Source organism: Calidris pugnax, unplaced genomic scaffold (assembly GCF_001431845.1).
Source record: "Calidris pugnax isolate Ruff unplaced genomic scaffold, ASM143184v1 scaffold196, whole genome shotgun sequence".
Lineage (NCBI taxonomy): Eukaryota > Metazoa > Chordata > Aves > Charadriiformes > Scolopacidae > Calidris > Calidris pugnax.
The window spans coordinates 5,602,504-5,617,273 of record NW_015091042.1 but is presented as its reverse complement, the minus strand read 5'-3'; the positions used below and the strand labels follow the sequence as shown (position 1 = coordinate 5,617,273).

General features: G+C 57.7%; 1 protein-coding gene across 1 annotated transcript in view; it reads left to right on the top strand.

Annotated features, from left to right (window-relative positions):
* The window catches only part of PSD (pleckstrin and Sec7 domain containing), a 77,919-nt gene that overhangs the window by 9,376 nt on the left and 53,773 nt on the right, over positions 1-14,770 (top strand). Inside the window, exons 2-5 of the mRNA XM_014956340.1 lie at positions 1,893-2,796; positions 2,878-2,980; positions 3,482-3,938; positions 9,626-10,069. Coding sequence (XP_014811826.1) covers positions 2,020-2,796; positions 2,878-2,980; positions 3,482-3,938; positions 9,626-10,069 — 1,781 coding nt within the window. The 5' untranslated portion in view covers positions 1,893-2,019. The remainder of the gene's footprint in view (positions 1-1,892; positions 2,797-2,877; positions 2,981-3,481; positions 3,939-9,625; positions 10,070-14,770) is intronic.

Genomic DNA, 14,770 nt, shown 5'->3' with positions numbered 1-14,770 from the left:
CCCGCATCCCCCCGCATCCCCCCGCACAGCCGGTACCGGGAGGAACCAGCATCCCCTGTTGCACCGGGTACAGCTCAAAGGAAGGGTCGGGAAAAATCCCTAGGGCAAGCTTTCCTTCCCAGGACTTCTCCTGCCTTCGGGCAGTGGGACCAGCAAGGCTCCCTCCATTCATCACAGCAATTTAAAATCACAGAATTTAAAGAGCATCAATCGGATCCACGGTTCCAATGGGCAATGAAGCCCGAGCTCCATCGTTGATTCTTCATCTCTGTTGCATTTCTGCTTTTAACTTTTCATTATTAAAGAAAAGCTCGCTCCGCTGGATGGTGTAACCACCCGGTGGCTCGCAGGCGGGCACGGCCTTTACTCTGAATTTGATAATTCCCCTTTTTGATAAGCAGGAGGACACACTGTGCTTATCCCCTTTATTTTAGCAAGAACTCACACGTATTGAGACAGGCCGGTTTTTTTATAGATTTGTTATGTTACAGCAAATGCCAACTATTCCTAGTGATAACTTCTTCTTCCTTGGCATGTGTGTCAGCCTGTGTGGAGATAAAAAGTGGAATTTAATTTGAAATATATAACACCCCCCATCTTTATTATTTATCAGTTAACTTCAGCAACCTTGAATGCGAACACAAGCATAACAGGGGAGAAAGGCTGCAAAACCAGTAACTGATACATTAAATGGGAGAGTGTGTTTTTGTGGTGGGTGAATTACAGATTGCTGCTGCTCAGCAGGAGCCAGATTTTTGAGCACTGTGATAGTGCAGATATTTGGGCGCCTGCCCCTGGGTGGGGTGTGTGATTTGGGCTATTTTATTAAGAGTTGTGTCTTTGCATCTCCGGAGCCTAAACACCATTGAAAATCCAGCCCAACATCCTTCAGGAATTTAGTCCTGTCTGGTTTGGGCTCGGGAAGAGAGAGCAGAAATCACCCTTTCCTCTGGTTGCAGCTGGCATTTGGTTTCTCACTTTCAAATGATGAGCTCTAAGCGAGGGATTCGGTGTCTTGGCGCCTCTCAGGAGGCAAAAGCAGCCGAGGCAGAGTCTTCTCTGCACACCAGGAATTCGGAGAAAACTCCAGGATGGATGAGTACAACTTTTAGCTCCACTGCAAGAAAGAAAAATATCAGGAGCTGACGGGGGGCTCCGTGCCCCCTCTTCCCCCACGCTGCTGTGGGGTGGCTGCTCTCCCCTCCAGATAAACGGGCTGTGGGGCAGAGGCAGGCGGGTGAGCTGTGCACAGGGCAGGCATGCTCCCTTCCCCCTGGGGTGGGATTGTCATAACCACTGTTTTTTTGGATCTGCGGGTGTTGACAGCTCTGTCTGTGCCACCGAGAGCGGCTGCGGCATGTGCTGGTGTGACACACTTTAAACCCAGGCTGACCTCCAAAGAGACAGGCTTTCTGCCCGTGCTGCTCCCGTTAAACTCCTTGAGCAAGTGAAACTGGAGGATGTCTCGCTGATCCAGGATATCATTTTTTCCCCCCCTCCCTCCCTCCTTTATTGAAGTGATTTTAGTAGGCTGTGGGTAGTAAATATATTCAACCCACAGCGGGATGAATGAAACCCATTTGGAAGTGCACAGCGTGCTCTCCCGCCGCCTCTGGGGTGCTGCTCTGTGGGGGGAAAATTCCTGAGCATCCTGGCACCCCGGGAAGGAAGAGAGCACCCCGGGGTGCCTTGGGGGCTGTGCAAAGGGCTGCCGGTGTCCCCGCGGTGGTGCTGGTGTGATGCCCACAATGAACCTCACCTGCTTTTTGGGGCAGGAGGGGGTTTGAAAGGGGCTGTCTCACCTGGAGCATCACTTTCTTTTGCCCCGGACTGCTTCTTGTGTCCTCCCTCCCCCCCCTTCCCCTAACCAGCTCTCCTCGCCCTTGTTTCAGGGCTGCCTGAGGATGCGTCGCCCCTCGTCCCGGCCGCCATCTCAGGGGTGCTGGGAACCCACCTCGTCGTCCCTCTGCCACCCCGCCGGCCTCCGGACCTGACCCCTCCGTGGCCACCTCCGGCGGGATGGCCCAGGCGGGGGGACCCGTCCGCTTCCACCCCGAGGAGGGGCCTACTGCCTCCCCACCACCCTTCGCCCGCGGGCTGGAGCGGAGGCCATGGCTGGCGGGGGGCAGCCCCGAGGCCGGGAGGCACAGCCCCCCGCGCTGCCTCACCCCCAACCTCAACGCCGGCCGCCTCCACCTCCTACGCAAGGGCCTGGCCCCTGACCCCCGCCGTTGCCCCCTTGGCCTCTACAACAGCACCGGTTCCTTGGCCCGTAAACCGGGGGAGGTGGCTACTTTGGGCAACGGGGGCTGCCCGGGCACGGGGCGCCTGACGGCCCCTTGCACCCCACGGCGGGGCAAGCCCACCCCAGGCCTCTCCTCCCCGGGCAGCCGCAGCCCTTTGGTGGCGGTGGCTTCGGAGGGACACAGCTCGGTGGTCACCTTCCGCTTCATCGAGAAGGCCAGTGTGAAGACCCTGGGCAGCCTGCCCCCCGCCCAGCCCCGCTGGGAGAATGGCCCCCGCAGCCTCAGCCGCAGCCTGGAGCTTGGTGGGGACATGGGGGCCCCCCAGCCCCTTCCCCTGCCCCAGGAGCACCTCCTGCGCGCCCTGAAGCTGGAGGCTTCAGCCTCCGACCCGCTCCTGGCTGGGGGCAGGACCCCGGGGGGGACGCGTCCCTGCGGGATGGAGCCCTGCGCCCCCCACACCGACTGCCTCTGCCGCTCCCTGGCCAACGGGCTGCCCGAGGAATTCCCCGCCTTCGCCAGGAGCCCCCCGAAGCCGGAGCCCCGACCCCAGGTGAGGTGCTGGGGTGCCCCTCGCCCGGGCACGGGCTCTGCCCTGGGGTCCGTCACCCCCTCACCGCTCTCCCCTCCGCAGGGCAGCGCCTGGCCGTACCCCCGGCAGAGCTCAGCCCATGCCCAGCGCATCGCCAGGGCCAAGTGGGAATTCTTCTACGGTTCCTCAGACACCCCAAAGACAGGTAAGAAGTTGCGGGGGTGGTGGTGGTGGGGGGCACGGGGGGAGGAATGATGCCCTTGGCCTGACCAACCTCCCCTTTGAAAGTCTGAGTCTCTGCCGGGACTCCCTCTGGGGCTGCCCATCCCTCAGGACTTGTGGGTACCCACCAGAGAGCTGGGATATCCCCAAAATTGGCCAGTCCACATCCTCCTGGGATCCTCCTGCACGTGCCAACCTCCTGGCAGAGTCCCCTGCAGCTGGGGGTGACACAGAGCCCTGACCCCCCACCCCCCCGCTGCCTCTGCAGAAGGGGTTTGGGCTTCAGATGGGGTCTCGGGGCTCTTCTGTGGGTGCACCAGCCCCAAAGCACCCTGTCTCTGCTTCTCCCACCCTTTTTTTCCTTCTGGCTCCCTCTCTCCATCCCTGGTGCCCATCACACGTGTCCCCACTCTCGCTGTGCGTGTGAAGCTGCCCCCCCCCAGCACAGCTCCCCACGGCTCTGCGTGTCGGGGCTCCTTTGCAGGCTCTTCTCCCCCCATGGCTGAGCCCCCCCAGAAGCCTGTCCGCCTGCTGCCCACCGAGCCGACCGTGCCGGTGCCCGAGCACAGCCTGAGCCACGTGGAGGTGGAGATAGAGATGTCTCCTTCGGGTGGCCAGAAGCCCGGCTCCTGTGAGACTGGGATTATAAGGAGGACGGTGAAGTACTCGGAGACAGACCTGGACACCGTGCCTCTGAGGTGCTACCGTGAGACCAACATCGACGACATCCTGGCCGAGAAGGAGGAGGTGGATTCGGCGATCGAGAGCCAGAAGGACAGTGAGAGCAACCCAAGCTTTGGGGGCACACCAGGCAGGAGGAACAGCACGCCGGAGGAACCCCCCGCCCCGGGCACCGGCTGCCCGAAGGATGGGCTGCGGGATGGGAATGCGGAGGAGGACGATGAGGTGTTTGAGGCAACGAGGAAGGAGAACAGGGAAAGGTGAGGCTCTTGTGCGTGGGGGCAAAAAAGCTCCTCTCGCCCTCCTTAATTATCCTCTGCGTGGCAAGACGGGCTCCGCTGAAAGTGTTTGAGCCAAAAATCCCATGTCAGCTGTGTGTCGGGGTCAGATGGGGTCCTGGATTCCCCCAGTGGGACTGGGATTGGGACTGGGATTGGGACTGGAGAGGGCCCTCAATGCCCTGTGGAAAGAGTAGGGTGACACAGGTGATCCCTGTCCCCCTGGGGTGAGCTCAGGTCGCCCGGCTGAGCCGAGGATTCCCAGCGTGAGTCCCACCAGGTTAATTACATCCTGCCCTGGTGCTGCCGGGTGTGGGGTGATGGTGTCAGGGCCACCTGTGTCCTGGAGCTGCTGTGTGTTGGCAGACACTGCCAGGCTGCACAGCATCTCCCCTCCATAGATGGCTGCGCTTCGGCAGCAAGAACAGTCCCTTTTGCTTGGCCTCAGTAGCTATTTGCCGTGTTTTGGGAAAGAGTGGGGAATGCACTGGGCTGGAAAAAGCCTTTTGTTGTCTTTAGTGTCGTTTTTCACCCGTGTGGCAAAACACCCTGTTGCTGGGAGGCTGGTGGAGTGGGTGACACCAAAGGTTATCATTCGGCTCACACCATCCTGGCGCTGGCAATTAGGAGCTATGGGAGATGGCGTTTGGGTCTGGTGGCATGAGGCTCCAGTGTCCTCTGGAGTGGTGGCTTGAGCATGAGGAGTGATGGTGGGCATCATCAGCCTGCCCTGGGAGGCATCAGGAGGGGAAGGAGCTCCAGAGCACTGTGTGGGATAGCCACCCTGGGGGGGAGAGGCCATGGCAGGAGGCAGGAGATGCCCGTGCAGGGGGTGGGAGCATTTAGGTGGAAAAAAAGGAAAAGGGAGGGTTTGGTGGGAAAATGGCAATGAAAAAATAACTCCAAGTGGTGCCCCTGCTCTGGGAAGGAGAAGCACGAAGGTGCTGGGCTGGTGGGGGGGAAATGGTGGGCATCTGGAGGGGACCTGGGCTCTTGCCAGTTTGTCCAGCCCCTGCTTCTCTAGTGGAGGAGATGGATACATTCCTCCCTGCCATCTGAGGGGAAGGAGCTCCAGAGCACTGTGTGGGATAGCCACCCTGGGGGGGAGAGGCCATGGCAGGAGGCAGGAGATGCCCGTGCAGGGGGTGGGAGCATTTAGGTGGAAAAAAAGGAAAAGGGAGGGTTTGGTGGGAAAATGGCAATGAAAAAATAACTCCAAGTGGTGCCCCTGCTCTGGGAAGGAGAAGCACGAAGGTGCTGGGCTGGTGGGGGGGAAATGGTGGGCATCTGGAGGGGACCTGGGCTCTTGCCAGTTTGTCCAGCCCCTGCTTCTCTAGTGGAGGAGATGGATACATTCCTCCCTGCCATCTGCACTGTCCTCAAAAACGTTGGGTTGTAGCGAAATGCTGAAAATAAGCCATTTTTTTAATATATATATGTTTTCCAAATTAATAACGATTGCACTGTCCTCAAAAACGTTGGGTTGTAGCAAAATGCTAAAAATAAGCCATTTTTTTAATATATATATATGTTTTCCAAATGAATAATGACGGAAGTTTTAAGTAAGGTGTAAAGCTATTATCACTGCATGCAAGTTCTTCAAGTCACTGTAACAATTATCTTGCATAGTGATATTTTATTTCCAAATATCTGCTGCAAGCCCGATGAGCTGTAAGCCTAGACCTGCTTTTTGCCCTCTGAGACACCTTACTGTAGCTTGGACTGGTCCTTAAATACGTTGTTGCCCCTAAAGATGATGGTCCTGATATAATTACCGATGTGTATATAGAGGCATCACGTTTGCTTGACATGGCTTCTTTGTAGACCCATGGCTCTCTTGATTTGCAGCCCCCTGAATATTCCCCAGGCAGGTGCAGCCCCTGCGGACGGTGTCTTGAAAACCACGAGCCTCAGATCCTCAGCTCGTTTAGTCCCTGCCTGGTGGCAGCCCTGGGTTTTTGCTTACGCGCTGTTTCTGAGCTCTGCAGCTGCAGTCCTCCTCCCTGTTTACCCGTCGCCGCTATTGATGTTTTCTACTTCAAGCTTTCTGCTTTGCCTGCTCACGGGAAGGGTGATGCTGGGGTGATGAAGAAGCCTCCTGCGCTCCGGGGATCCAGCACCGTTCTGCTGCCGCAGGGCTGGCCCCGTAGCTGGGCAGGACCAGCCCTACAAAATTACCAACACCCCTTTGGATGCTGATTTGGATGCAGCACTTAGACATGTAAATCCCTTTGGAGAATCTAGCCTTAAAGGTTTAGCACCCTCTGTGCAGGGGGGGATTTCAGCACGGTACTGTCTCGTTGTCCTTCGCATTCTGGCCAAAGGGCACCTCATTTGGTGGTTTACCCTCCCAAAATAAGGGAGTGTGCTAACAGCCGGCCACACGTGGGGCTAAAAAAACCCAACGCCAAATCAAACGAGACATGGAAAGCCTCGGAAGGAGCAGTGTCTTCTTACAGCAAATCTGCCCCCTGAATATATTTAGAGTCGGATCTACCGGCTCTAATGACTAGTCTAAGCCTTTTTCTGTCTTTATTCCCCTTAGTCCCAGAGAGCTGAGACCTGTCAGTGAGAAGGGGCTCAATTCCCTTCCTCCCCGAGCACCGGGGGATGCGCTGGTGGAGCTGGAGGCAGGGCCTGGCTTGGCAGCACCGGTGCCTTGGGCTGATAACAGAGAAGAGGCTTTTCTGGGGGGGGTGCCCCACTCCCCCAGGAGCGAGGAGGGCTGGCAGGAGGCAGAAATGCCTTCTCTCCCTCTCTCGAGCAGGGAAAGCCCTTGGATCTGCTGCCTTGAGAGCTTTTCCAGAGTCTTTGTGCTGGCTGCTTGGTGGAGAGGAAAATAGCTGCAGGGCAAGCCTTGTTGGGGATTAAAGAAATGGTTATGGCCCTGATATCATCAAAGGCTTAAGCTCAGCCTCAGTAGCCACAAGGCTCTGGTGTGCTGTGCTGTGGTTGAGTCCAAGGTGGCCACAGAGCCACAGCTCGGGGTGATGCTCCTGTGTCCTGCAGGAGGTGGGGCTGGGGAGGGGATGCTCGGGGTGATGCTGATGAGCAGGGGGATACCCCTGCAGCTCGTGGGGAGGACTGGGGACAGCGTGACCCCAGCGTGATGGCATGGACATGGCAGGGGAGTGTGGGCAGCTGTGGAGGGGGGCTGCAGCTCCTCTGGTGAGCACCTGCGGGTGGGCATGGGCTGGATTTGGTCACTGAGCCCTAAGAGTGAGCTGCTGCTGAGCTGGAGGAGAGGTGTGAAGGAGCCTGGGGGAGTGCAAGGAGCTGCTGGAGCTGGTCTGCACAAGAGCTTTGTTCAGAGAGGAATAAAGCGAGGGGTGGGTGCCATCCAGCCTCGCTTTCTTGGGGCTGAGCTGAGACCCCTGGAGGAGTAGGGCATGGTTGGGGCAGTCAGGGGTCCAGAAGGTCACAGGAGAATTTAGCAGAGAGTGAAAACCACTGAGGGCCTAAGGAGAGAGACGTTTTTTCCCCTCATTCTCCCCCCCGGCCAGGGATGGCTCTGCAGCACCAGGTGGGGGGAACAGGGTGAGCCCCTTCCCCTCCATCAGATGCAGCTCCCGAAGCCCATTGCTCAGATCCCCGTGGTCCCTGGGGGCTTTGGTGTGCAGTTGAGCGTGGCCATCAGCTCCGGGGGTCCACTTGCCCTCCGTGCCCACCCAGCCCTCTCCCATGGAAGGCTCGTTGCCTCTCCCACCCCAGCTCAAAGCTGCTTGCTTTCTCCTCTGCTCCTCCCAGCTGCGTTTGTCTGGCTCGGTGACGGTGTGGTGACCCTTCCTGGGGTGTGGGGGGGTGCTGGAGTGGGAGGTGGGGGAGTCTGGGCAGCACAGGGGGGGCTGATGAAGCATCTAGGTGCCAGGAGGAGCGGTGTGTGCGGGCAGCATTGCAGCCCCTGCTGCTGCCGCTGGCTCCTTCTGGAGCTGCACGGCTTTGCGCTCGATATTTTGGGGTGGAGAAATCACTTCCAGAGCTCGGATGGTGTGGACAAAACCATCTACCAGCTGCATATTTTTTTTTTAATTTTTTTTTTTTCCCTGTTGGCTTGGTGGCAATATACTTGATGACAAGAATTAGCCCCAGCTCCCTCTCCTGGGAACAAGGTCCCTTCCATCTGCTGGCATTGTCCTCCGCGTCGCCCTCCTTATGGATTCAAAGCACAAAACGCAGTCAGCGGCGTTAGCTCGGTTTGGTAGCAGGCAGCTGGGTGGTAAGGACGGTGCATGCACATTTAGCAGATGTTAAAGAGGTCTTTTTCTGCCTCCTCCTCGCCAGAAAGCCACCCCAGAGGTGGCAGCTGCCTCTGGGGGCTCCTATGGGAATGGTGAGAGTCTTGAGTGATCCTGCAGGGAAAGGCTGGTGGATGGGTGAGGGCAACCTCCATCCTGCCTTGCTTGCCCGTGGCTGGTGTAGCTGTGCTCCCCTGGAAGCCAGCCAGCACGCTGGGGGAGTCAAGGTGCCAGCTCCCAAAGTAATCAGGGTGAGGTGGTGTGGTCTGGTTTGTTTTTTTTTTTCTTTTTTTTTTTTCATTTGAAGGCTTAATGAATTAAAATCATTTGGCGCTTGTAACAGCGACGCATCTTCTGAGCCCTCTGTACGGAGTTGTTTGTTCATAACAAATGTTATGACAAGCTGGAGCAGCTCCTCGCCTTTCATCAGAGGAGAGAGTGGCATAACAAGTGCTTCTCTGCTGCTTGAATAAAATGATAGCGGCTTATGAGTGAAGTAGGCTTTTAGGGCTGCGTTCAGGCTGCTGCGGCTGAAGCGTTGACGTTGGAAGGGTTGGAAATGTCCCTGTTGTCACATGAATGGGCTGCACGTCACCTCCGTTACAGGACAACACACTCGGGGCTTCAGGGTTTAGAAACTCCTGTGTAGGGCTGGACCCAGATCTTTCTGTGAGACAAGGTGGGCCTTCCTGTGGAGCTGATCCCTGAGAAGATGATGAGCCAGGATCAAGCCTGGCCTCCAGGACGTGGGTCAGCTCAGGTCCCTGAGCCCAGAGCTGGGTGTGAGGCTCCCTCTGGAGAGCCTGGGGAAACCTGGGGCTCAGCATCTCCTTGTGCTGGGTCCCAGATTTCTCCTGGGACTCAACATCTCCTTGTGCTGGGTCCTAGATTTCTCCTAGGACCAGCCAGCAGACCTTGCAGGTGGGTGTTGGTCATGCTCTGAGTGTGGTGCTCAGCGACCATGGTGCTGCGTTCATGGAGGAAGGTGTCGTGCTGTCCTGAGCAGCTTCAGGAGGAGCCTTCTGGGTGCCAGGAGCTCTGAAGGCTGGTGGAAAATTCAACCACTTCTAGATTTGGTTGGAAATGGAGCTGAACCACATCCTGCTTCTGGTGCTTGAGCCCTTTATTGGATCTAAGCTCAAGTCGAGTGACTGGGAGCAGTAGCCATCTCATAAGCTTCTTATGAGGATGAGCCACTAAAGGAACAAGTCTGTGGTGCATTAAAGGAGAAGCATATGTCTGGAGGGAGGCCAGCCCAGTCCCTCCTCCCATGATGTCTTGGGCAGGCGAGGCGTTTCCTCGGAGGTCTACAGATGTTCGGAGGAGATTTCTGCCCTCCCAAGTTTTCTTCTGGAGCGGCACGTGGGCTTTTGTTTCGGGGCTTTGATCCCTTGCTCCTCAGTGACCAGTTCTTCTCACTTTCTTTCCCTCTAGGAGCATGGACCGAGACACACAGGGTATGCTCAAGTCTCCAGTGCCCTTCCTCCTAGGGCACAGCCTCTCCAAGGATGGCATGGACTCTTTCAGCAAGCATTTTGAGAGCATCATGGAGTCCCATCGAGCCAAAGGCACATCTTACACCAGCCTGGACTCCATTGACATCCTCTCCTCCCCAGCCCGCACCCACGGGACCTTTTTCACTTTTGACCTCCCAACCCTCACCCCAGAAATACAGGGACAGATCCGAGACAGCGCCAAGCTGATTGAGGAGAACTTTGCTCCTCTGGCTCATTTGGAGCCAGACTCTGGGACCAGTTCAGCCACAGATGCCCCCTGGACGGAGAGGGAGGAGGAGCGGGGGAGACGAAGGAAGGGCGCTCGGCACAGCCCTTGCCGCTCAGAGGACAGCTTTGGTACTCCCTTGGCCTCCAACATGAGGTGAGTGACCAAAGTTGCTTGCTGTCCAGCTGGGCCACCGAGGCTCGGTGTGGGGTCTAACCCCGTGAGTTGTGCTTTTCAGCCAGTGTTGCTGGGGAAGAGGAGAAAGGTGAGGACAGGGTGTGCTGGACTCTCTGTGAAGTGGCCCATCAGGCCAGCGATCGCTGTGGTCTTGTGGTAGGCATGTCAGTGGGAGCACATCTCCTTTTTCATCTTTGCCAGCTTTGCTGTCCAGCTGGGCCACCGAGGCTCGGTGTGGGGTCTAACCCCGTGAGTTGTGCTTTTCAGCCAGTGTTGCTGGGGAAGAGGAGAAAGGTGAGGACAGGGTGTGCTGGACTCTCTGTGAAGTGGCCCATCAGGCCAGCGATCGCTGTGGTCTTGTGGTAGGCATGTCGGTGGGACCACATCTCCTTTTTCATCTTTTCCAGCTTTGCTGGTGTTGGAGGGCTGTGAGGTTTCTTGAGGGCAAGAGTCCCATGGTCTTGGCTTTGCTGGTGTTGGAGGGCTGTGAGGTTTCCTCCAGCCTAGCAAGCAGGGAGTCCCCCAGGTCTTCAATCTTGTGGTGGTTCCCGTTGCAGGACAGTCCAGCATCCGCGGTGGCTGTGGGGCAGGGCCCTTCAGAACTTGAGTGCCAGTAGAAATTCAACAGCCTTTCCCTCCTGGAGGCCAAGACTCCCTGATACTGCTGCATCCCTCAACATCCCAGCGGCAGCCTCCTGTTTCTTGAGGGCAAGAGTCCCATGGGACCTCAAGACCAGGCTGGATGGGGCTTTGAGCAACCTGGTCTGGTGGGAGGTGTTCCTGCCCACGGCAGGGGGGTTGGAACTGGATGATCTTTAAGGTCCCTTCTCACCCAAACCATTCTATGAATCTATGGGCTTGTACCTATCGCCCTGATCTCCTGAACATCCTCAGCCTTGTGTATGTTGGGAGATGGAAGGCAGAGATGAGGACAGCCCACCAGAGGCTCCCTGTACGCTGCTCCAAGCCTGCCTGCACCCGGGCTCAGGATGGTTGCCCCATGCCTGGGGAGATGTCTAGTGGAGTGGGCTGGGGGAGGTCAGTCCCACCACTTCCAACCTGTCCCTGTGTGAGACCATGTCCAGGCTGAGACACTTCCTGCACTTCTACTCCTTCCAGCAAGGTCTTGGGCTGAGGCACTTGTGATGTGGCAGGTTGACAGGCCGCATCTTTTCCCTTTTCCAGGGTACCCTCACCTGGAGTGTGATCAGGTCTAGTCTGGGGATCAGGTCTGGCCCGTCCCACCACTTCCAACCTGTCCCTGTGTGAGACCATGTCCAGGCTGAGACACTTCCTGCACTTCTACTCCTTCCAGCAAGGTCTTGGGCTGAGGCACTTGTGATGTGGCAGGTTGACAGGCCGCATCTTTTCCCTTTTCCGGGGTACCCTCACCTGGAGTGTGATCAGGTCTGGTCTGGGGATCAGGTCTGGCCCAGTGGTTCAGCTGCAGAGCTGGTGGCTCTTGGAGAACTTGGTGTCTCAGTCATGCCAGCGGTAACCTTCCTGTTTGCATTGCTGCCCTGCAAAGTTTCTCTGCTCAGTGACCTTCTGTGCAATGCCAGAGCCTCCTGAATCCCTCTCCCACTTTCTAGGCTTTCGTCTTTTCCATAACAGATTTTTTGGGGGGTTGGTCTTTTCCAGACCAACTATTTGACTATGTCACTTCTGGTGACAACCTGCACCATCCTCACAGGCTCAGCTTGGGGTGACCAGGCAGGGATCTGAGCTCTGTGTCCTCTCTGGTATCTGCAGTCACAGAATCATAGAATCACAGGGGTTGGAAGGGACCTCTGGAGATCATCTAGTCCAACCCCCTGCCAGAGTAGTGTCGCCCAGAGCAGGTTGCACAGGAATGTGTCCAGGTGGGTTTGGAATGTCTCCAGAGATGGAGACTCCACCACCTCCACCACCTGAAGCTTCCTAAGTAGTTTGAAGGAGAAGCGTCTTGAGGCTGGTTGCTCAAAGGTTTCCATGAGCTGGAGTCAGCACCTCCTGGTGCCTGGCAGGGCTGATCTGGTCCAGCAAGGAATATTCTCTTGACACCCCCGTTAAGGGATCTTTAATGGAAATCGCTGGGGAAAGGAGCTCAGGAACCTCTGCAGACATCATCGCACAACATCACCCACGCCAGCAGGACCAGAGCAGGGGATTTGCCACCATCTGTGGTCCCAAGCAAGTACAGACTGACTGCCACCAGCTCAGGTGGGCTGGGGACCCCCAGGCAGGGGGGCTGTGTCGTGGAAGCTGTGCTTTATGCTGGCTGTTGGCCGCAGGGTTGGCAGGGGTGACCTCGGGCTGCAGGGCTTTGGTGTGAGGGGTGACTGGTGACAAAGACCAGCAGGTCTAGACCCATGTGTGCTGCCCTGTGGCCATCACCCTTGTGCCCCTGAAACCCTTGATGTTGTTTGTTGCAGTGGTTGGGGTCTGGGTGGCTCTGCAGCCCTTGACTTATGTTAAGCTGGTGATGCCCCCTGCAGTGCCAGGGGCACGTGGTGTCCCCCAAGGCTTGGTGGCCTTGGTTAATGCAGCCCCAAGGCTCTGGTGTCCCTCAGCACCCGATAGTCTGAACCCAAGCTTTTATCTTGACCTTGGGCACGGGGAGTGTGCCTCAGTGCAGACCCTGGGGGCTGGGATGCCCCCGCCTCCTCCGGTGGCCTTGGCTACAAGGGAGGGAGCAGTGACTGAACGTCCCCAGTGCGGGACCCCCCTCCCCAACCCCTCCACAGCGGGACACCCCACGGTGGCACCCCCAGTGTGTGAGTAGGTGATTGCCCTGTGTGCAGGTCCCCAGCTCTGGCTGGGCAGAGGGCTCTGGGTGACCCACAGAGCGCGTGGGGGGGGCACAGCCCTCCCCTGGGCTGGGGCTGCGGGGGGTATCTCTCCCTCTGGGGTTGGTGGGGGGGCAGATGTGGGGCTGGCGAGATGGGGACAACCCCTGGGGACTGCGGGGAGGTCACCAGACTTTTGTCACTGCAGATGCAAATCCCTGGGCTTTGGCGGGTGCGAGCGGGACGGGGGGGGCTGCCACCCCCACCAGCAGGATGGGATATAAATGGGCAAATTGCATCCCCCTGGGGGTGCGAGCCCCCTTAACACCCAGCTCCCCTTGCCTGTCCCACTCCTCCAGAGCCAGGCACCGGAGCTTGGTCCCCAAGGAGTGGCAGCAGAGGGAGGGGATGTGATTTGGGACCCCCCCCCGTGCCACCCCCGTGAGAGGGGAGCGAGGGAGGCTCTGCTGGGACCTGAAAGGAGGGTGTAGAGAGGCAGGTGTTGGCCTCTTCTCCCAAAGGACGAACGACAAGACCAGAGGAAATGGTCTGAAGTTGCGGCAAGGGAGATTTAGATTAGATATTAGAAAGAATTACTTTACTGAGAGAGTGGTCAGGCACTGGAACAGCCTGCCCAGGGAGGTGGTGGAGTCGCCATCCCTGGAGGGATTTAAGAAACGTATAGACATGGCTCTTCAGGGCATGCTCTAGTGCCCAAGGTTATTGGTTTATGGCAAGGTGTTGAGTGTGGGGTTTAGTTGGTGGGTGTGGTGTTTTTGGTGGGCGTTTGGTGTGGTGTGGTGTGTGTTTTTGTGGTTTTTTTGTTTTGGGTTTGTTTTTTTCTTTGTGGTTGGACTCGATGCTCTCAGAGGTCCCTTCCAACCACTAAGATTCTGTGATTCTGTGAATCGGGGGCATTGCCTGAGGTGGGACAGAAAGAAGGGCAGGCAGGAGAAGCGGGGGAAAAAAAAAAAAACCCAAAGGGCCAGATACCCCAGTGAGGGGCAGCACAGCCCGCCCGGAGCTTCGCTAGAGGGAGAGCTCAGCCCTGGAGCTGCGGATGAGTGGGAGGCCAGCGGGGAGCCCAGAGGGCTGGCAGCCACCCCAGGCGGAGGATGAGCCGGGAGTGAAACCTTCATCCCTGCCAGATCCCGCTGGGTTTCTTTATAAGGTCCCTTTTGTTACTGCAGCAGTGGGGGAGCCCATGCCTTTCCTTCCCCTACCCCAACCCCCGACCCCAATTCCTCCCCAAACCCCCCTTCCCGTGGTCAGTGCAGGGCTGGCAGCTGGCTCCCAGTTGGCACTGGGCAAACTGGTGAGATGATGGCCTGAGGGCTGTGCCCGGTTTGGGGTGCCGTGGGGTGGGTTTGGGGTGTGATGCGGGGAGGGAGGGGGGAGAGGGCTGGGCAGAGGAAGGAGGGCGACAAGGAAAGGATGGAGACAGGGGAAGGGAGGGATGATGTGGGGCGGTAGCACAGGAGGGCCACGGGGCTGGGGTGCAGGATGAAGAGGTCTCCCCACAAGTGTTGGCAGGGCAAGAAGTGGGGCACAAGCCTGGGGGGGATTTTCCCCCAAGCGTTTTCACGTCGAGCCATGAGGAGCAGCAGGAGCTGGGGCACAGGATGGGGTGGCAACACTGGAGCTTGGGGTGGGCATGAAGGATGTGGGCAGCAGGCAGGGTCCCAGGGCTGCCCACAGAGGCAGTGGCACATCCATGTGGGATGCAGCCCCTCTCGTGCCAGGCGTTTAATTGTAGCCCCTGCAATTTGGTCTGGGATTTGCCTAAAGGTCCGAGAGACCCAGGTTGCCCTGCACTGACCCCATAGTATCTGTGTCTCTGAAGGAGAAGACAACCCTCCACCCAGCAAGTGAGTAACCGTATTTTAAGGTTCTCAGCTGGCTCCAGAAATTG